General features: G+C 41.7%; 1 protein-coding gene across 1 annotated transcript; it reads right to left on the reverse strand.

The window, feature by feature from the left end:
• Positions 1-55: 55 nt before the first annotated feature.
• LOC102693196 (liver-expressed antimicrobial peptide 2) lies at positions 56-3,969 on the reverse strand. Its single transcript, XM_006626660.3, has 3 exons — positions 3,666-3,969; positions 2,795-2,946; positions 56-1,110 (listed from the first exon to the last, which is right to left on the reverse strand). The coding sequence occupies exons 1-3, from the start codon at positions 3,732-3,734 to the stop codon at positions 1,074-1,076; spliced, it is 258 nt and encodes an 85-aa protein (XP_006626723.2). The 5' UTR covers positions 3,735-3,969; the 3' UTR covers positions 56-1,073.
• Between the last annotated feature and the right edge of the window lie 10,693 nt (positions 3,970-14,662).

Below are 14,662 nucleotides of genomic sequence, written 5' to 3' on the forward strand. Positions count from 1 at the left end.
TGATAACCATTGTGAAGAGTAGCTGTATGTGAGCAGTACAAGTCACAGGAACGCATTTCTCACAACTGATGTTTTATTTCTTTCAATTCAGTACAGAATGTTTCTTTTTTCCTTTTTAATGTCTAAATATTTTGTCAATCTGTTTTACAATAAAAAAATAGTTGCACTATCACTGTAACAAACAATAATAAAATGTTTTTTCCCCCATTTTTCTCCTAACATTCTGTGTGCAGTCATGCTTTGGAAACAAAACACTGTATTCAAAAATAAATAGAAAAGACAATAATGATGCACTTGTAATTTTTCAGCATTTCTTTGAACAAATTAAGATTTTGTTCTGTACAGTACACTGAATTCAGTTTCCAAAATGGACTAATCTTGTAAGCACTTTAAGGTTGGAGGTTTGATAAAATCATTATTTCAAGACTTAATTGTACATTGACATGCTTAACCATATCTTTAATAAGATGAGGCAAAACCTTAAATGGCCTCAGTCCAACAGTGGAAAACTTCATGTTAGCTTCCAGATTTAGTACAGTATATGATACTAAGTATATTTAGTATATGATACTTGTTCTGAGTCAAACTTCATACTTACAAATACCCCAAACACTGGCCTACTGTACTTCATGACAACTGCATAACAAACTTAGCATAGTTGTGTATTAACAAAACATTAATATATAGTTCGAGCATCTTGGTTTATTACATTGTAAAGTACAGCGTAGAAACTCGTTTAACGTCTCATGGATACACGGGAAGATCTGTTCTTTGGTTTTGACATTGTGATTATTGGAAATGTACAATCTTTGATGGTCACTTGACCATGAATTGGTTATTCATTTTAAAAGCGTATATTGTGTTTTGCCCACATGAAGCCTGTGCTACATATTCGTTTAGATTTCTGAAAAGGGCTAGCTCTTCGTGACCACATTGTAACTTCCCCAAGTTTTTTCGGATCCCAGGACACAGGCTACTGAAGCTCCTCTAAACCAGCCGGACTGGGAGGTGGATGTTTGGTCGTTTTCCCTCAATAACGGGTCCAGTCAGGGTGGGGAGCTTTCTCCGTCTCTCTAGGATGAGTAAACCCGGAATGCACAAGACTGATTCCTACAAGGAAAAACAGAAGGACAAAAGAGTTGGAAACGGAAAGAAACAGGGATGTGGAAGGCACGGAGGGTTCCAGGCAGAACTGGGGGCCGCGTGATCATTAAACCTCAGAAGAAGAACCTGCCAAAAAAGTAGCGTTTCTCTGAAGAGTGAAGCAAGCGTTCAAGTGTGAGCTCAGTTATCGCCAGGCCTCACGCTTCATACTCAATACAGCTCACCTGGCTGACACTGTCAGGCAAGGCCCAATGTAAGTCTAGAATATCAGTGACCTAGAACATTTATCTTGAGTGCATTGGCAGATCTGGAAACCACCGGCAGTATTTCCTCTCAGCGTACAGTATTTTTCATTTCTCTTCTTGCGCGAAGCTCTTGCGTTCAGTCCTGGACCTGCAGGGCCAGTGTGTCTGCTGGATTTCGAAGGCTTGTTATCGCAGCAGCACGCGAAGAGCTGGCCCGGGAGAAGCTGGGAAACTGGCTCATTTAAGCCCATGACCAGCTGGTCCGGCTTGTTAAGAGCAGGCTGGTACCGGAAGCCTGTAGAGACACTGGCCCAGCGGGACCAGGACTGGACTCCCCTGTGGCAGACAGTGCAGTGAGCTCAGGTGGGGTAAGTCAGGGGTGAACCTTTTCCCTGAGGTCTGGTCGTCTGAAAGCAAACACAGCCAGCTACCATAACCCCTTGGGGCACAAGTGTCCAACTCCACTCCTGGAGGGCAGTAGTACAGCAGGTCTTAAGGGTTTCTAAATCAACAGCACCTTAAAAGTCCTTAAACTGTTGGAGCCATCTGCACTGCTCTGCTTTTCCACACCCATTTTCAGTGTACAGTGTATAATTCTAGTTATTTTTATAGATTAGATTTGCTGCCGCTGAAAATTCTTCCTTCGTTTCAAATGTGTACAGAGGGTCCTGGCTAATTCGGTATAAAAAGAAAATCTGACAAACTGTGTGGTGTTTTAAGCAGGCCAACATAATTGGACTCTTAGTTCTTGATGTACTAGGAATAAACAACAGTAAAGAGCAGAGATATTGGAATATATCGGGAGATTTGCTTAATCAGGCCCATGTTTCCTGGCAGGTAGATAAAACTGACTTCTGCTCTCAGTCACGAACTTTAAACTAAAGTGAGATTTATATCTGAGACAAATACCCTTTTATTACTTTGTGGACATGGTGGACCTTGAGGAGTTTGTTAAAAAAACAGTCAGACAGAACAAAATTGGCCAGAGTCATTTTCCCACAGTTTCTATAATTTTATACATTCTAATAGTGTATTTTTTAACTATGATTTATACCACTACTATTAGTGATAAATATAGAGTATACAGTATAATGAAGTAGATAAATGCTTATTTTCTGGTTCATACGATCTTCAGACACGGGAACTTATTTAAATGCATCTTTTCATACAAATCACCCAGAACGGCATTTGCAGACTCAATAGTTTTTTATGGGTAAAGTAAAAAGAACAACAAATTTGTCATGTGTATCTTCATGCATGCAGGTAAAACAAACAGTAACTTCACCTTCATTTTCTGTTCTTTTTCACCCCCCTTTAACTAAAACGGGTTTCAACAGACTACGTGTTTTAGTTTATAGAAATATAATACGTCGTCTTTTTGGATGGAAATCAGTTAATCTGACGTGCTTGGCGTCCAGTGTGAACGTCATGTGAGCAGCACTTACTTGCAGAAGTTGGTGCCACATTCCGAGTGATCTCTGCAGGAGGCACCCACAGGCCTCAGCGTGATCCAGCGCCACAGCATGGATCGCTTCGCCCGGTGCACCAGCTCGTAAGCGCCACGAATCTCCCCCTCTTCAAGCGGAGCAGCCTGGACCTGAGAAAATCGGGGACCGTCACCCTCTGTCTGTGTGCCGCGCTTGCACGCTAATAACACAAATAGCCAAGCTTCTGCCCAGCTTCCTTTAGGTGAAAAAATGAAAATGAATCAAAAACTGTTATTCCTTGATCTGTCTCGCCAATTAGCTCCTAATGTCAATCTAGTGAGAAGTAATAACCTTTCTTGAAACACCCTTCAGCTTTTCAGGGCTACAAAGTAGTGAATATCTGGTACTAGTTTTATTTGGCTGACGTTTGTATCAGTTTGCGCAACAGGGCGTTTTACTACAGCCATCGGAGTGAAGCACTCTCTCAAGGACACCACAGCCGTGCTCGGCCTGAAATTTCAAACTATAACCTTCCCCTTGTGAGTCCCAAGCTCCTACACTGGCATGAAGACATTGTTCAAACTGGAGGAAGAAGCTGCGCTACAATCCGCACTCCTCCAGAATTACATGAAAGTATACACACCACTTTTATCTTGCTGCCGTTCTGCCAAAATCGTTTTTTAGAAAAATGAACGCCTTGAATGTCAAGAAGATGGTCCGTGATGTTTTGTTTGTTAAGTATACAATAGACCACAGAGTGTACATCTAATAGAGTTGAGCTTTGGCCTGACAAGTATCGGCCAGTAACTTGTAAATATATGTAGTATATCCACACGTTGACGTGCAATACTGATAAGACATTTAACGAGAGCCCAGTTGGCGGACTTACCTGAATGCCACAGAGCAGTGACATAATTAAGGTCACGGCAAAGATTTTGCTAAGTAGTGTCCTCATCATTGCTTGTGTTGTGAAGGCTGTCTTGAGGATAATGTGAAATGAACACACTCCGGAGTGCTGCCTGGCTTTATATTAGAAATGATTATCTTCTGATATCAGTAGTGAAGGTCAATGAGCAACAGAGTGAAGTCTGACAGATAGCGTACAAAGGGCACCCTTTTAACCACCGAAAATAGTGTGATTCCACGTGTTCTGTGGCTGAGAGACCTTTCCCATGCCTCACGTAAAGAGTATGAGGGTACTCATACTTTCATCCGATAACTGTCTTATTCGAACACAGCATCCGTGACAGAAATGACTGTTTGGGACAAAGTCTGAAACATTACTGGATTTACTTCAGATACATGTGCTGCAGTGTAATGTTACTTTATGGGAACAGTAAAGATAACGAGTCGTTCTTTTCCTTTGCACAAAGCTAATCTGACGGGAACACGTGAAAGAAGACAGTGACGTGCTGGCAAACACATGGGGCAGAGCCTCCATGCACATTTGGAGGCAAAAATGAATTTGCAGAAAAAGCACACCTCACGGATTCCACAATAACTTCTGATTCATTGACTGTTCAGGCCCCTTGAGGAGAAGACTGCTTGATTCACAGGCTGCACCCAGGCTGCAGACTCAACCGTGGGTCTGTAATTCGTACCTCTCAGTCTCAGTCAGTCTTCAAGTCATCATCAGTTGCCCCAGGTACAAAGGCATTATGTTCTTACACCAGTAAGGCTTCTTGTAGAATACAGTTCTGTTACCATGTTACAGAAAACATATTGCTCCTCTGCAGTCCAACCAGAGGAGAGCAACCAGGTATGTTCTGAGGCTTAAGGAGAAGCTGTCAGAGGGTACTGCAATGTCCTAATCTTGATCAGAAAAGACCCAGCAGATCTCTTCAGAATGGAAAGTGAAACATGAACCAGGGGACACAAGTGGAAACTAGGTGGAAGTGCATTCAGGAGGCACTGCTCTATTGAAAGGGCTCTAGGAAGGTTGAGTATGGAACAAGGTCCAGTACCTAGTTACAGTACATGTACAGTATACAGCTTACAGCTACAGTATTGTGATGAGGCTGATTCCCTGGCTTCTTTAAAAAAAAGACTGGATGAGATCCAAATGACTTCCTCTTGTTTAATAACATTAATTATGTTCCTATGAGAGCCTGAGGGTCTTCTGAATTCTGTTTAATCCCAGCCATTGATAAATGAACTGCCTTTCCTTGGGCCTAATTGATCAAGGGGGGCTTTTACAAATGGGGAAAGTCCCAGCCCACAGCCTCAGCATCAACAGGATGAATTCCTCCTGCCCTAGGAGTGGCAGTACAGCTTGCCACTTTCTAAACATTTGATCGAATTTCACGGACTTCCAGTGACAGACAGCTAAGGATATCCCTCTTCCCAAGTCCCAGCGTCACCAGGGAAATTCCTTCAGGCCTGGCCTCCTCTCTGTCCCGAGAGTTATACTTTGTAAATGGAAGCATTTACTCATGTGATTTGCAGAAAATACTGCGTTGCTTCAAAAGATGAAGGAGTATTCACATGACTGGGAAGCCCACTAGGAATCTATGGATAACCTTCAGCTCATTCGTCTCTTTAATCAGAACCTTGATCTGGACAGAAGATTAAAACTGCGTCACATTTGTTCCTGCCTGGGTAGAATCCCATCTGGCCAGTGTCACCCACTCCCCTGACTGACCATGGACCATGTGCCATAATTAAGCAACAATGTGCCAGCTGTTCACATAATTCACTTTCTTCAGCTGCACTGAAATGAAAAAAAAAAACTTCTAAAACTTTTGCACGGGCATATCTTTTAAAATCAAGGTCTTAACAGACCTGAGTATATTTTTCCTGTTTGGAAAGTTAAAGTTCAGTCACTAGTGGTCTTTCCAATAATATCTCAAAACCATAATACTGTTGATGCAATAGCATTGCAACATTCCACTTCCTTAGGTGAAAGTCTTCAACCCTGGGCAGTCTATGTTATCGTATCCTTACCAGCATTATGACGTTCAGACGGTATGATCCGGTGCAGAAAGAAAATGCGTGTGTGAGTCTCTTAGAGTTCATTTTCATTTGGAGATGAAGGAAGGCACACAGCACAGGTAAAGGTCACATGTTACTGAGTGAGTGAAAATTCAAGTTAAAAAAGAAAAGTTAGTTATTTGCCTTCAGTGCTTTCTCAGCCAACACAGCACTGACGCGTGCTGTACTCCAGAACATTAGTTTACTGCCAGGCCTTCTGAGCACAGAGAACTAGCTGAAAAGGAATGAGGAGGCAATACACATAATTAGCCCAGGGTTGAGAAATACTGTAGCATCCTGGCTCGTGACAATCTGTCTGTTTGCAATTAAAAGCCATTCAGATCCTAAAAGGTCAGTATGAAACAGATTGTAATAACAGCGAGCAGGAACACTGGGGAAGCTTCAGATCAGTTTTTGTGAAGTTCTGTTTTTACAGTAGATTGTATTCGTCCAACCCTCCATTTTCTAACTGCTCTATGCAAACCTCCTCAATTACAGCATGTACTGGAAAAAAATAGTAGTATAATTCACTGCGGGTATCCTCAGTTCCCCGACACCTTGACGGAAAAGATGGATGAAGAATAGAGGACACCAGTATACGGGCTACAGGAGATCCACCAGATTCTGTAACAGCTTTTTCCCCACAGGCTGTCAGGCTTCTAAACACCCTGGAACCTACTTGCACCCACTCCAATTCCAGAAACAAGGTTTAAACTCCCCCAGTGTTCAGGATATATTGTGTGATGTATTTTTTGTACTATTCTGTAATGGTTAAATTGCAGTATGTATATATCCTGTGTACACTGCCTCTGTTTTGGTGTACACTGTCTTAGTTTGTACGATCTTACAAACTAATAATATTAGTATTATTAGTTGTATTTACTAATATTAGTAATCATTTTAGTATTATTAGTCCTGACTACATCGTTTATGTCAGCGTCTTGTCTGTATTTGCACCGTGGACCAGAAGGAATGATATTTCATTCCACTGTATACTTGTATATGGCTGGAATGACAAATAAACTTGAACTTGAACTAAAAACAACCACGCAGATTTTCTCCAACATTTCCCATAGAGGGCAGTGCAACCACTGACTAGAGAGAGTAAACTTTTAACATGCCAGTCTAGTACAGTACAGTATATGTGAGAAATATACAACTTGCCAACATGGGTGGATGTAGTCGTGTTATAATCTATAGAATAGTAACATACTGTATCTCACATGATATGTTACTTCAACACCTCACAACTGAGGCCTGTTTAAAGGTATTAGTGAGGAATTCTCTGTGTGTTTTGGGAAAATAATGGGAAATAATTGGTAATATTTTATGGATCCATGAAAAAAAAAAATCTTGAGGAACTGTTACACTATTTTGAGTTCAGAGTCAGGCCACAAGCAAACTGCAGTTATACATTAGATAACGAGATTTTCCGGATTATCAGTAAGGTTTTTGATTGGGCTGGGGTATGAATGTGCTGTCTATTTCAACATGGCCATGATGAGGAACTCTGGGATAAGTCTTGAAATTAGATTAATGGCAAGTGTCTATTTCCTCACTGAGGTTAAGAGGTTAAGAATTAACTGTAAGGTTACTGGCATGAAGAATTTCAGATCGAGGTTGATGTTTACCAAATAAGAATAAGGACAAAGTTGTAGCCCCTAAGATTAGGATTAGTCCAAGAACAGGGGATAGAGTGAGGGAGTTACTGGAATTTGCTCATTTTTTGATGCTTCGAGTCTGGAACATGGTTCACCTAGTGTTGGGCTTAACTATACAAATTCAGAAGGAATTGGGGGGTTAGACTGGGTGTTTAAACACATAAAAACCGGACTCTGAGCATGGGTTAGTCCTAGATTCAGATTAGATTAATCACAGGTTGTGAAGTAGGAGTGGAAAAAGTTTAATATTGATGTTCATCAGTTATTTTGTCTTGAAATTGGTGTGAGGTTAATGATGAAGGCTAGTGCTACTGATAGAAAAAAGTGGACTAAACGTCTGCTTAGAGTGCTTGTGCTGTATCTCAGAGACAAAGCAACACCTAACCCTAGCCCAAACCTGACATTAAAGCTGTCTCAAATATACCATAAATGAGCATTGCACCAGACCTCTGCACTACTCCTGCTTTATGCCCAGGTCTCACATACCTCTGTTCATATTTTAATTCCTAATTCTAATCCAAAAGTTAAGATCGTATTTAAGGGCTAAGTTTAGGCTTCAAGGGGTCACCATGAACTTCAGCACCTCTGTATGCTTGATCTACTGTATATTTGCTTTTGTCTGTCCTTAATGCCCTTACGTGTCATCATACAAATACTGCAAAAGGAAGTCAGAAGTGTTTGTATCACTCCCTACCCTTTGGCATCAGTCTTGTGACTTTTAATAGTCATTTCAGGGTTGTACGTATCAGCCGTGAAAGTGAGACGAAAAGAGCTGAAATGAGGAAATCCCCTTTTCTATCATCAGTTTATGATGTCACTGTAGATGGTGTGTATGTTCAAGAAGGTGCTCGTCAAAAAAAGGGGGTTTTCTGAGGGATCTGAAAGAAGGTCCTGCAACTGAAACAAGGCTGCAGCTGAACCAGAGTTTCCAGTTCCAGACAGCAGAGGGCTTCAGTTTGCAGACTTCCAGCCCGGAGAACTGCAGAACAGTCTGTAGTCCCCAGATCTGAAAATCCCACACAACGCCTGACTTCAACACAGATGTTTTATCTTGCACTGACCACACCTTTTGTTCTCTAGTCACTTGCTTCTTAATGATGGCAACAGCACAACTACCCAGGGAAAAAAATAAAATCAAGCAGAATGAATGAGGTACAGAAAGCGATCAGCTGCAGACAGTGTGACTGCCCAGATTGCTTAATGCATATCTTTATATCACCGCAGTGCCTAATTCACTGAGTCAGCAGACCTGGGCAGAAACTATTGAACAATCATTATTGCAAATTAAAAAACAATCTTTTAAATGAGGGATCACATCCAAAATTGTATAGTTGGAGAGTCCTTTGAAAAGAGAAGGGCAGTCAAGAAGTGCTATAATTTTTCCTGCAACAATTTCTTTAATCCTTCTTTGGTTTTTTGGCAGTACATTTTGAAGAGTAACTGAATTTACACTCCTACAGTATGTAAGAAAAGCCCAAGCACAATTCAGTTTGAGCTGTCAAAGACTGGAGAGCAGCACCCTTTGATACTGGTAGGTTGGATCAGGGTTATTGTACTATAGTGACAGAAATAAATGAAAGGCAATAAATTATTTTAGTCTTCAGCAGAGAGGGCTATGAGTGGAGCTGAGCCAAGAACTATATTCAAAATTCTCACAGGCGTTAACACAGACAACTCAATGGACTTCTTCAAAATCAGCAATCAAGCAATCAGCAATCAGCATACAAATACAAACCAGAGGACACATGTGGAAACTACAGACAAACACATTTAAAACCATGAATAGGAGGCAATTCTTTACACAAAGGGTTGTGGGAGTATGGAACTAGCTGGCCACATTGAAGACGGAGCCTTGGCTTATTTCAAGGATTGTAAGGAGGGTTGGGAAAGATCCTTGGATCAATTGGCTGCTAACTTATGTTTCTTAGGTTCTCACTTTTAATGCAGCCAGAACCGATTCACCTTGTTAAAGACTGTATCATATGTACACAGCAACGCCCACATTGTCAACATGCTCACCCCACAAAAAAATATTATTTCACCAAACAAAAACAGAAGCCAAGTGTTTTTTTTTACAGAACACAAAGCACGGGCTCTTAAAAAAGATTCCTTGATATTTTTGCAACAGTCAAAGTTAAAAAGAAAGGGGGTCTTAAAGCCAGAAACGAAGTCCCAGCCATGGCTGTGAAAAGAAAGGAAAACAGGAAACAGGCCAGCGAGGGAGAAGGTCTGTAGACACTATCACATTATCGTGACTTTGCTGTTTCACTCCAAGTTGTTTACTATGGGGAGCTGATACAGCTGTGCTCACAGGCCAGAGCAAGGCAGTTCATATTCTGGCTCAATAAAAGTGCCCTTGTGCTATGGCCCTGCGGTCGAACCCCTGTGCTATCTGGACCTATTTGTTTTCTTTAATATACGGGAAAAAAGAAATTGTACTTTAAAAATATGTCTTTTAAAATGTAGATGTAGTGTCTCCTGTATGTACAGTAGTACCAGTGAACTCAACTAGCTCCAGAGTTAACTCTGTCTCTTCACGAGTGTGAAATTGAGTTATGCTTGGGATTTGCATTTCTGCTGTTTGCTCAGATCTCGCTCCACTGTGGTTTGGAGTGTAAACAACTGTCAGCAGAACAGGATTTTCATCCACATGGCTTTCCTTGATGTTCCCCAGACCCAGGGAATCAGGGTACTTCGCTAAATGGCTTTGACAGCTGTAAGATTATTGCGTGTAGAATGTGGCTTGAGTGGCACCTTCTGTGTGAAGACCTTACGGAGAAAATATTCTTGCCTTGGGGGGACTAGTGGCTAAATGCATATTTCAGTTTCCGTGTGTGGGAGCTGTTCATGGTTAAGAGCTCAGGGAAAGAAAATAGTGGCATGGGATGGGAGATGAACTGTACAGTGGACGTGTTGCACAACATTACTTTTCTTCAGAAACTGGTTTTCAACCTGGCTCCATTTACATGTTTAACCACTGCCGTGTATCGTTAACTATGGAAAACATGTGGTATCATGGGAATTATTGGACTGAGAGAGGATTCTCTGAGCGGAGAGATTGAGTTTGTGAACTAGCAGGCAAGACGCGGTGACAACACAGATGAACGCAGGGACGGTCTGTTTCCTGGGAGCAATCACACTATTAAGAGCTCAGATTGGGCTTTTAACCTTATGGACCGTAAGCGATATAGGTGTCATCTGGATTTTCAGAGTAAACAGGCTGAAAGACTTCACCGAAACTGCTCTTGACAGATCCCTTAGTAGCTACAGAAAGGTCTGGGAGCCTGTAGCATGTGTCCACAAATGACTTTTTTTTTCCTGATTTGCACAGTGAAGTGTGAGTGGAAAACTGGATTTGATTAAATTCACTTCTATTAAAGCCGTAAGGACCCTAGCCAAAACATAAATAAATTACAGTTTATACTTTATTTTACTGGGATATAAAAAAAGTTTCCGTTTACTTAGCTGTATTCTGGAAGGGGGATCTTGAACTGTTTTGTTCTTAGTATATACCTAAAAAAGGGCAGAAACTGCAGGTATTCATCGGGTTCACACTGACCCACGTCTTCTTGAAACAACAACTGAAGAATACACACATTGGGGGTATTCATCTAACACTTTGGCACCACATTTTGTTGGGCTGCTTGATGCAACGTCTGAATAAACTAAAGCCCATTCGCATAGCTGTGCCACTCGATCACAGTGCTGTCACAAAGCAATCATTATCTTTCACAATCCATCTTACAAACTCCCATTAAGTAAAAGTTTAAATGAAGGGAGTGCGTTATCCAGATTCTGAAAGTGTTCACTGAAGAGCAATTAGAAAAATGTCCCTTTATATGTTTTTAGAAAAGCTTTGTTGATTGGTTGAATCCAGAAATGTAATGCTGAGAGATGAGATAAAGAGAGGAATATTTGGTTCGACATTCAATGATATTGTAACACTGAGAAAAACTGAAATTGTTAATGCTGTACAATGACCAAGAAACAAATTTGAATTGCAGAACAATTTATTTGCATAACAGCTATGATGCTGGTATTTACTAGCTTTTATTTTCTTGTGTCAAAGAAAGCCATATACCTCAATAGTTTTAGCTAGTAATTGTATGTGTAAAATGATATTAAGACCACCGCAAGACCTTAATAAAGACATGATACATCGGACACAAATCAGCACTAATTATTTCATATACAGCGAGATAATAATGATTGCCTAATAATGTTTTTTCTTGTGAACTCGTGAACTCAATTTTCAGTTATAATTATAGTCTAACAATTCTGTTTTCAGATCTCTGAATGTAAAGCCTCTGACCAACATTAATTGTATGAAAACATTTATGCATTTGTTAGGAATATGTTTTAAAAAGTAAGAATTCCCACCTACACGTTAAACTTTGACTAGTCTGGTTGACCTCACATATCACATAACAAGTTGGGGCTTTCCCTTGTAGAGATATTCAGTAAGTGGTTGGGATTTAGGTTTCCCAAACCTTAAGTTTCCCAAAGGTCAGATTTCTTTAAATCCTGTAAAATGTATTCAGGTTTCTAAGCAAGACCTAACATAATAAAGAGAACAATGGCATGAGTAACACAAATTGCCTTTCAATTTAAACAGATCTTCCACTGTACTTTAACAAAACAGAAATCAAAGATGAACAATATCCTCAGTCACCTCAGGAAACATATTTTACAGAGATGGACTTCAGGATGGCCGTCATGGAGGCACAGTGGTTAACTTTGTGGCTGTACAGTGCTGGGGTGCTGGGTTCACTCCTAGAGCTGGGGTTCTACCTGGGTGGAGTTTGTACAGCACGTTCTTGCTTTGTTCATGCGGGTTTTCCACTGGGTGCTTTAGGTTCTTCCCACAGTCCAAGAACATACTAGAAGGTTAATTGACTTCTGGGAAAACAGGTTCTGGTGTGAATGTGTGCCCTGTGATGAACTGCCATCCCATCTAGGGTGTATCCTGCTTTGTGCAAGATGGATGGATTGTATGATAAAAAAAATAAAACGAATAATTCCTTACATTTATATAGCGCTTTTCTGGACTCTCCGCTCAAAGGGCTTCACAGGTAATGGGGACTCCCCTCCACCACCACCAATGTCAGTCCTCTCGCCACACATCAGCTCTCAGTGGGGAGGAGAACAGAGTGATGAAGCCAGTTCATAGACAGGAATTTTTAGGCAGCCATGATTGGTAAAGTCCAGAGGGAAATTTGACCAGGACACCAGAGTAACATCCTATTCTTTTCAAGAAACACCTTGGGATTTTTAATGCCCACAGAGAGTCAGGTTCTCAGTTTTACATGTCACCTGAAGGGCGAGGCCTTTTTTAGAGTATAGTATTCCCCTCACTGTACTGGGGCATTAGGACTCCCACATAGACTGCAGGGTGAGCGCCCCCTGCTGGCCCCACTAACACCTCTTCCAGCAGCAACCTTAGTTTTCCCAGGAGGTCTCCCATCCAGGTGCTGGCCAGGCTCACACCTGCTGAGCTCCAGTGGGTCACCAGTTGTGAGCTGCAGGGGGATAGAGCTACTGTTCATGCAGCTGCTAGCTAATAGGTGCAGTCTCAGTTATCTAAAAAAAGAAATGCGATTGCTTTTTAAAAAAAATAGCAAATAATGAAATTAAAGAAAGCAAAATTATTCAAATTAAACATCCCGGCTTTCTCTTTCAGAGACACATTTCTAGTTGCTTCTCTTGAGGTACCAACAGCAAACCAACCAGCTTGTTTCATCTTCTATCTCCCTGAGTGCTGGGCTGAGTCAAGCAGTTTCTTTCAGTCGCAGATTGAAAAAGAGGTTATGGGTAGCTATGAGATTTTTTTATTGGTTAGCAGTTTCTCGCTGCACGCCAAGTGTTGCAGACTGCTTGACAAAGAGCAATCAGAGCTAAGATTCAGTGAGCAAAAAATAGATGTCTCAATGATGATTACAGCATATGATTTAAAAAAAATGCACAGTCTGCATCTAGAATTTCTTCTAGAAACCTTGAAGTTTAACAGTGAGTACTGGAATATGTTACTGTATGTACTGCTGTTCTACTATGTAAGAAACCCAAGATACTACACATAAAAGAAAGCATTTCACTGACATTAATGTTGGACGAAGCAAAGTTTTGTGCTTTTCGGATGCCAGACTCAGTGGCTTGGGTCCGCTGTGTGTGGTGGCTCTGTGGCTAAGGATCTGTGCCTGTGGCTGGAAGGTTGCCGGTTTGTATCCTGTGGCCGGCAGTGGACCCACACTCCCCCAGGGGCGCTGTATAAATGGCTGACCCTGTGCTCTGACCCCAAGCTTCTCTCCCTGTCTGTGTGTCCCTCTCACACCTGAAGAAGGCTCCACAGCTGTTGTGTTTTCTTCTCCTTTCAGCATAGAATAAACCCATTACTTGTTCCTTCTCTCTAACGTGTATTAGTTACTATATTTGATCCAATTCTTTAAAAAAAATAACTTCTACAAAACAGGCATTGTGAGCTTAATCCGAGTGGAATAGGGAAGGGCAGGGAGCTGGGAGGAGATATACAGTGTGTGTGTGTGTGTGTGAGTGAGTAGGGAGCTGGGGGAGGCGTCACACAGCTGCTGATCTTCCTGATACTGCAGGGTGGGGTGCTGATGAGCAGGTCTGTGGTTGGCGTCAGGGATCAGAAACAAACAGAACGCAGCCGTTCCTGCCCCCCACATTCGGAGAGCTGCCGGGAGTCGAGCGGAGGGATGAAGGCGGGTGGTTCGGATGGGCGGAGGCCGGCGAAGGGCTGCTGCTGTGTGTCACGGCAGCATTCGCTTCATTCAAAAAAACCCAAAGTCGGTGCTTCACCACAAGACCACGATAATTCGATTGTTAGGTTCTTCTGTCAGACGATAAGAGCTCCCCCACTGGTAAAGGACATGCCAGGCAACAGCCTACCTCAGGGAGCTGACAAACAGGGGAACAGGACAGCTCTTTATCTAAGCATTCCTGAGTGTGGAAAGTGGTTTCTTTTTATCAGAACAGTGCAGATTAACCATCATTAGAAGCGGCAGTGCTTATTTAGAGGGAAAGAAAATTAAGCAATTGCATCCAAATCCAAGGGATTTCATTTCAACATTGCAACCTCCTTAATTAAGGGCTAAAGATTAGTGGTATATCGGGTGATATAAACTGTATATATATCTCTGGTCCAAATACAAACCGTGAAAGTGATCATCTGTCTTGATAGTTTTTGCTGTGGCCTGACCCCCCTGTGCAGTCTGGGGGTCTACTGAGATCTTTCTCC

The sequence above is a fragment of the Lepisosteus oculatus genome, chromosome 3, assembly GCF_040954835.1.
Source record: "Lepisosteus oculatus isolate fLepOcu1 chromosome 3, fLepOcu1.hap2, whole genome shotgun sequence".
In the NCBI taxonomy this organism is placed as follows: Eukaryota; Metazoa; Chordata; class Actinopteri; order Semionotiformes; family Lepisosteidae; genus Lepisosteus; species Lepisosteus oculatus.

Excerpts from the sequence above, each read along its gene's own strand:
- LOC102693196 (XM_006626660.3), bottom strand. The coding sequence starts at position 3,734 with ATGATGAGGACACTACTTAGCAAAATCTTTGCCGTGACCTTAATTATG. Across the intron at positions 2,947-3,665 it reads CACTGCTCTGTGGCATTCAG|GTCCAGGCTGCTCCGCTTGA; the intron begins GTAAGTCCGCCA and ends CGATTTTCTCAG. Across the intron at positions 1,111-2,794 it reads TGTGGCACCAACTTCTGCAA|GAATCAGTCTTGTGCATTCC; the intron begins GTAAGTGCTGCT and ends TTTTCCTTGTAG.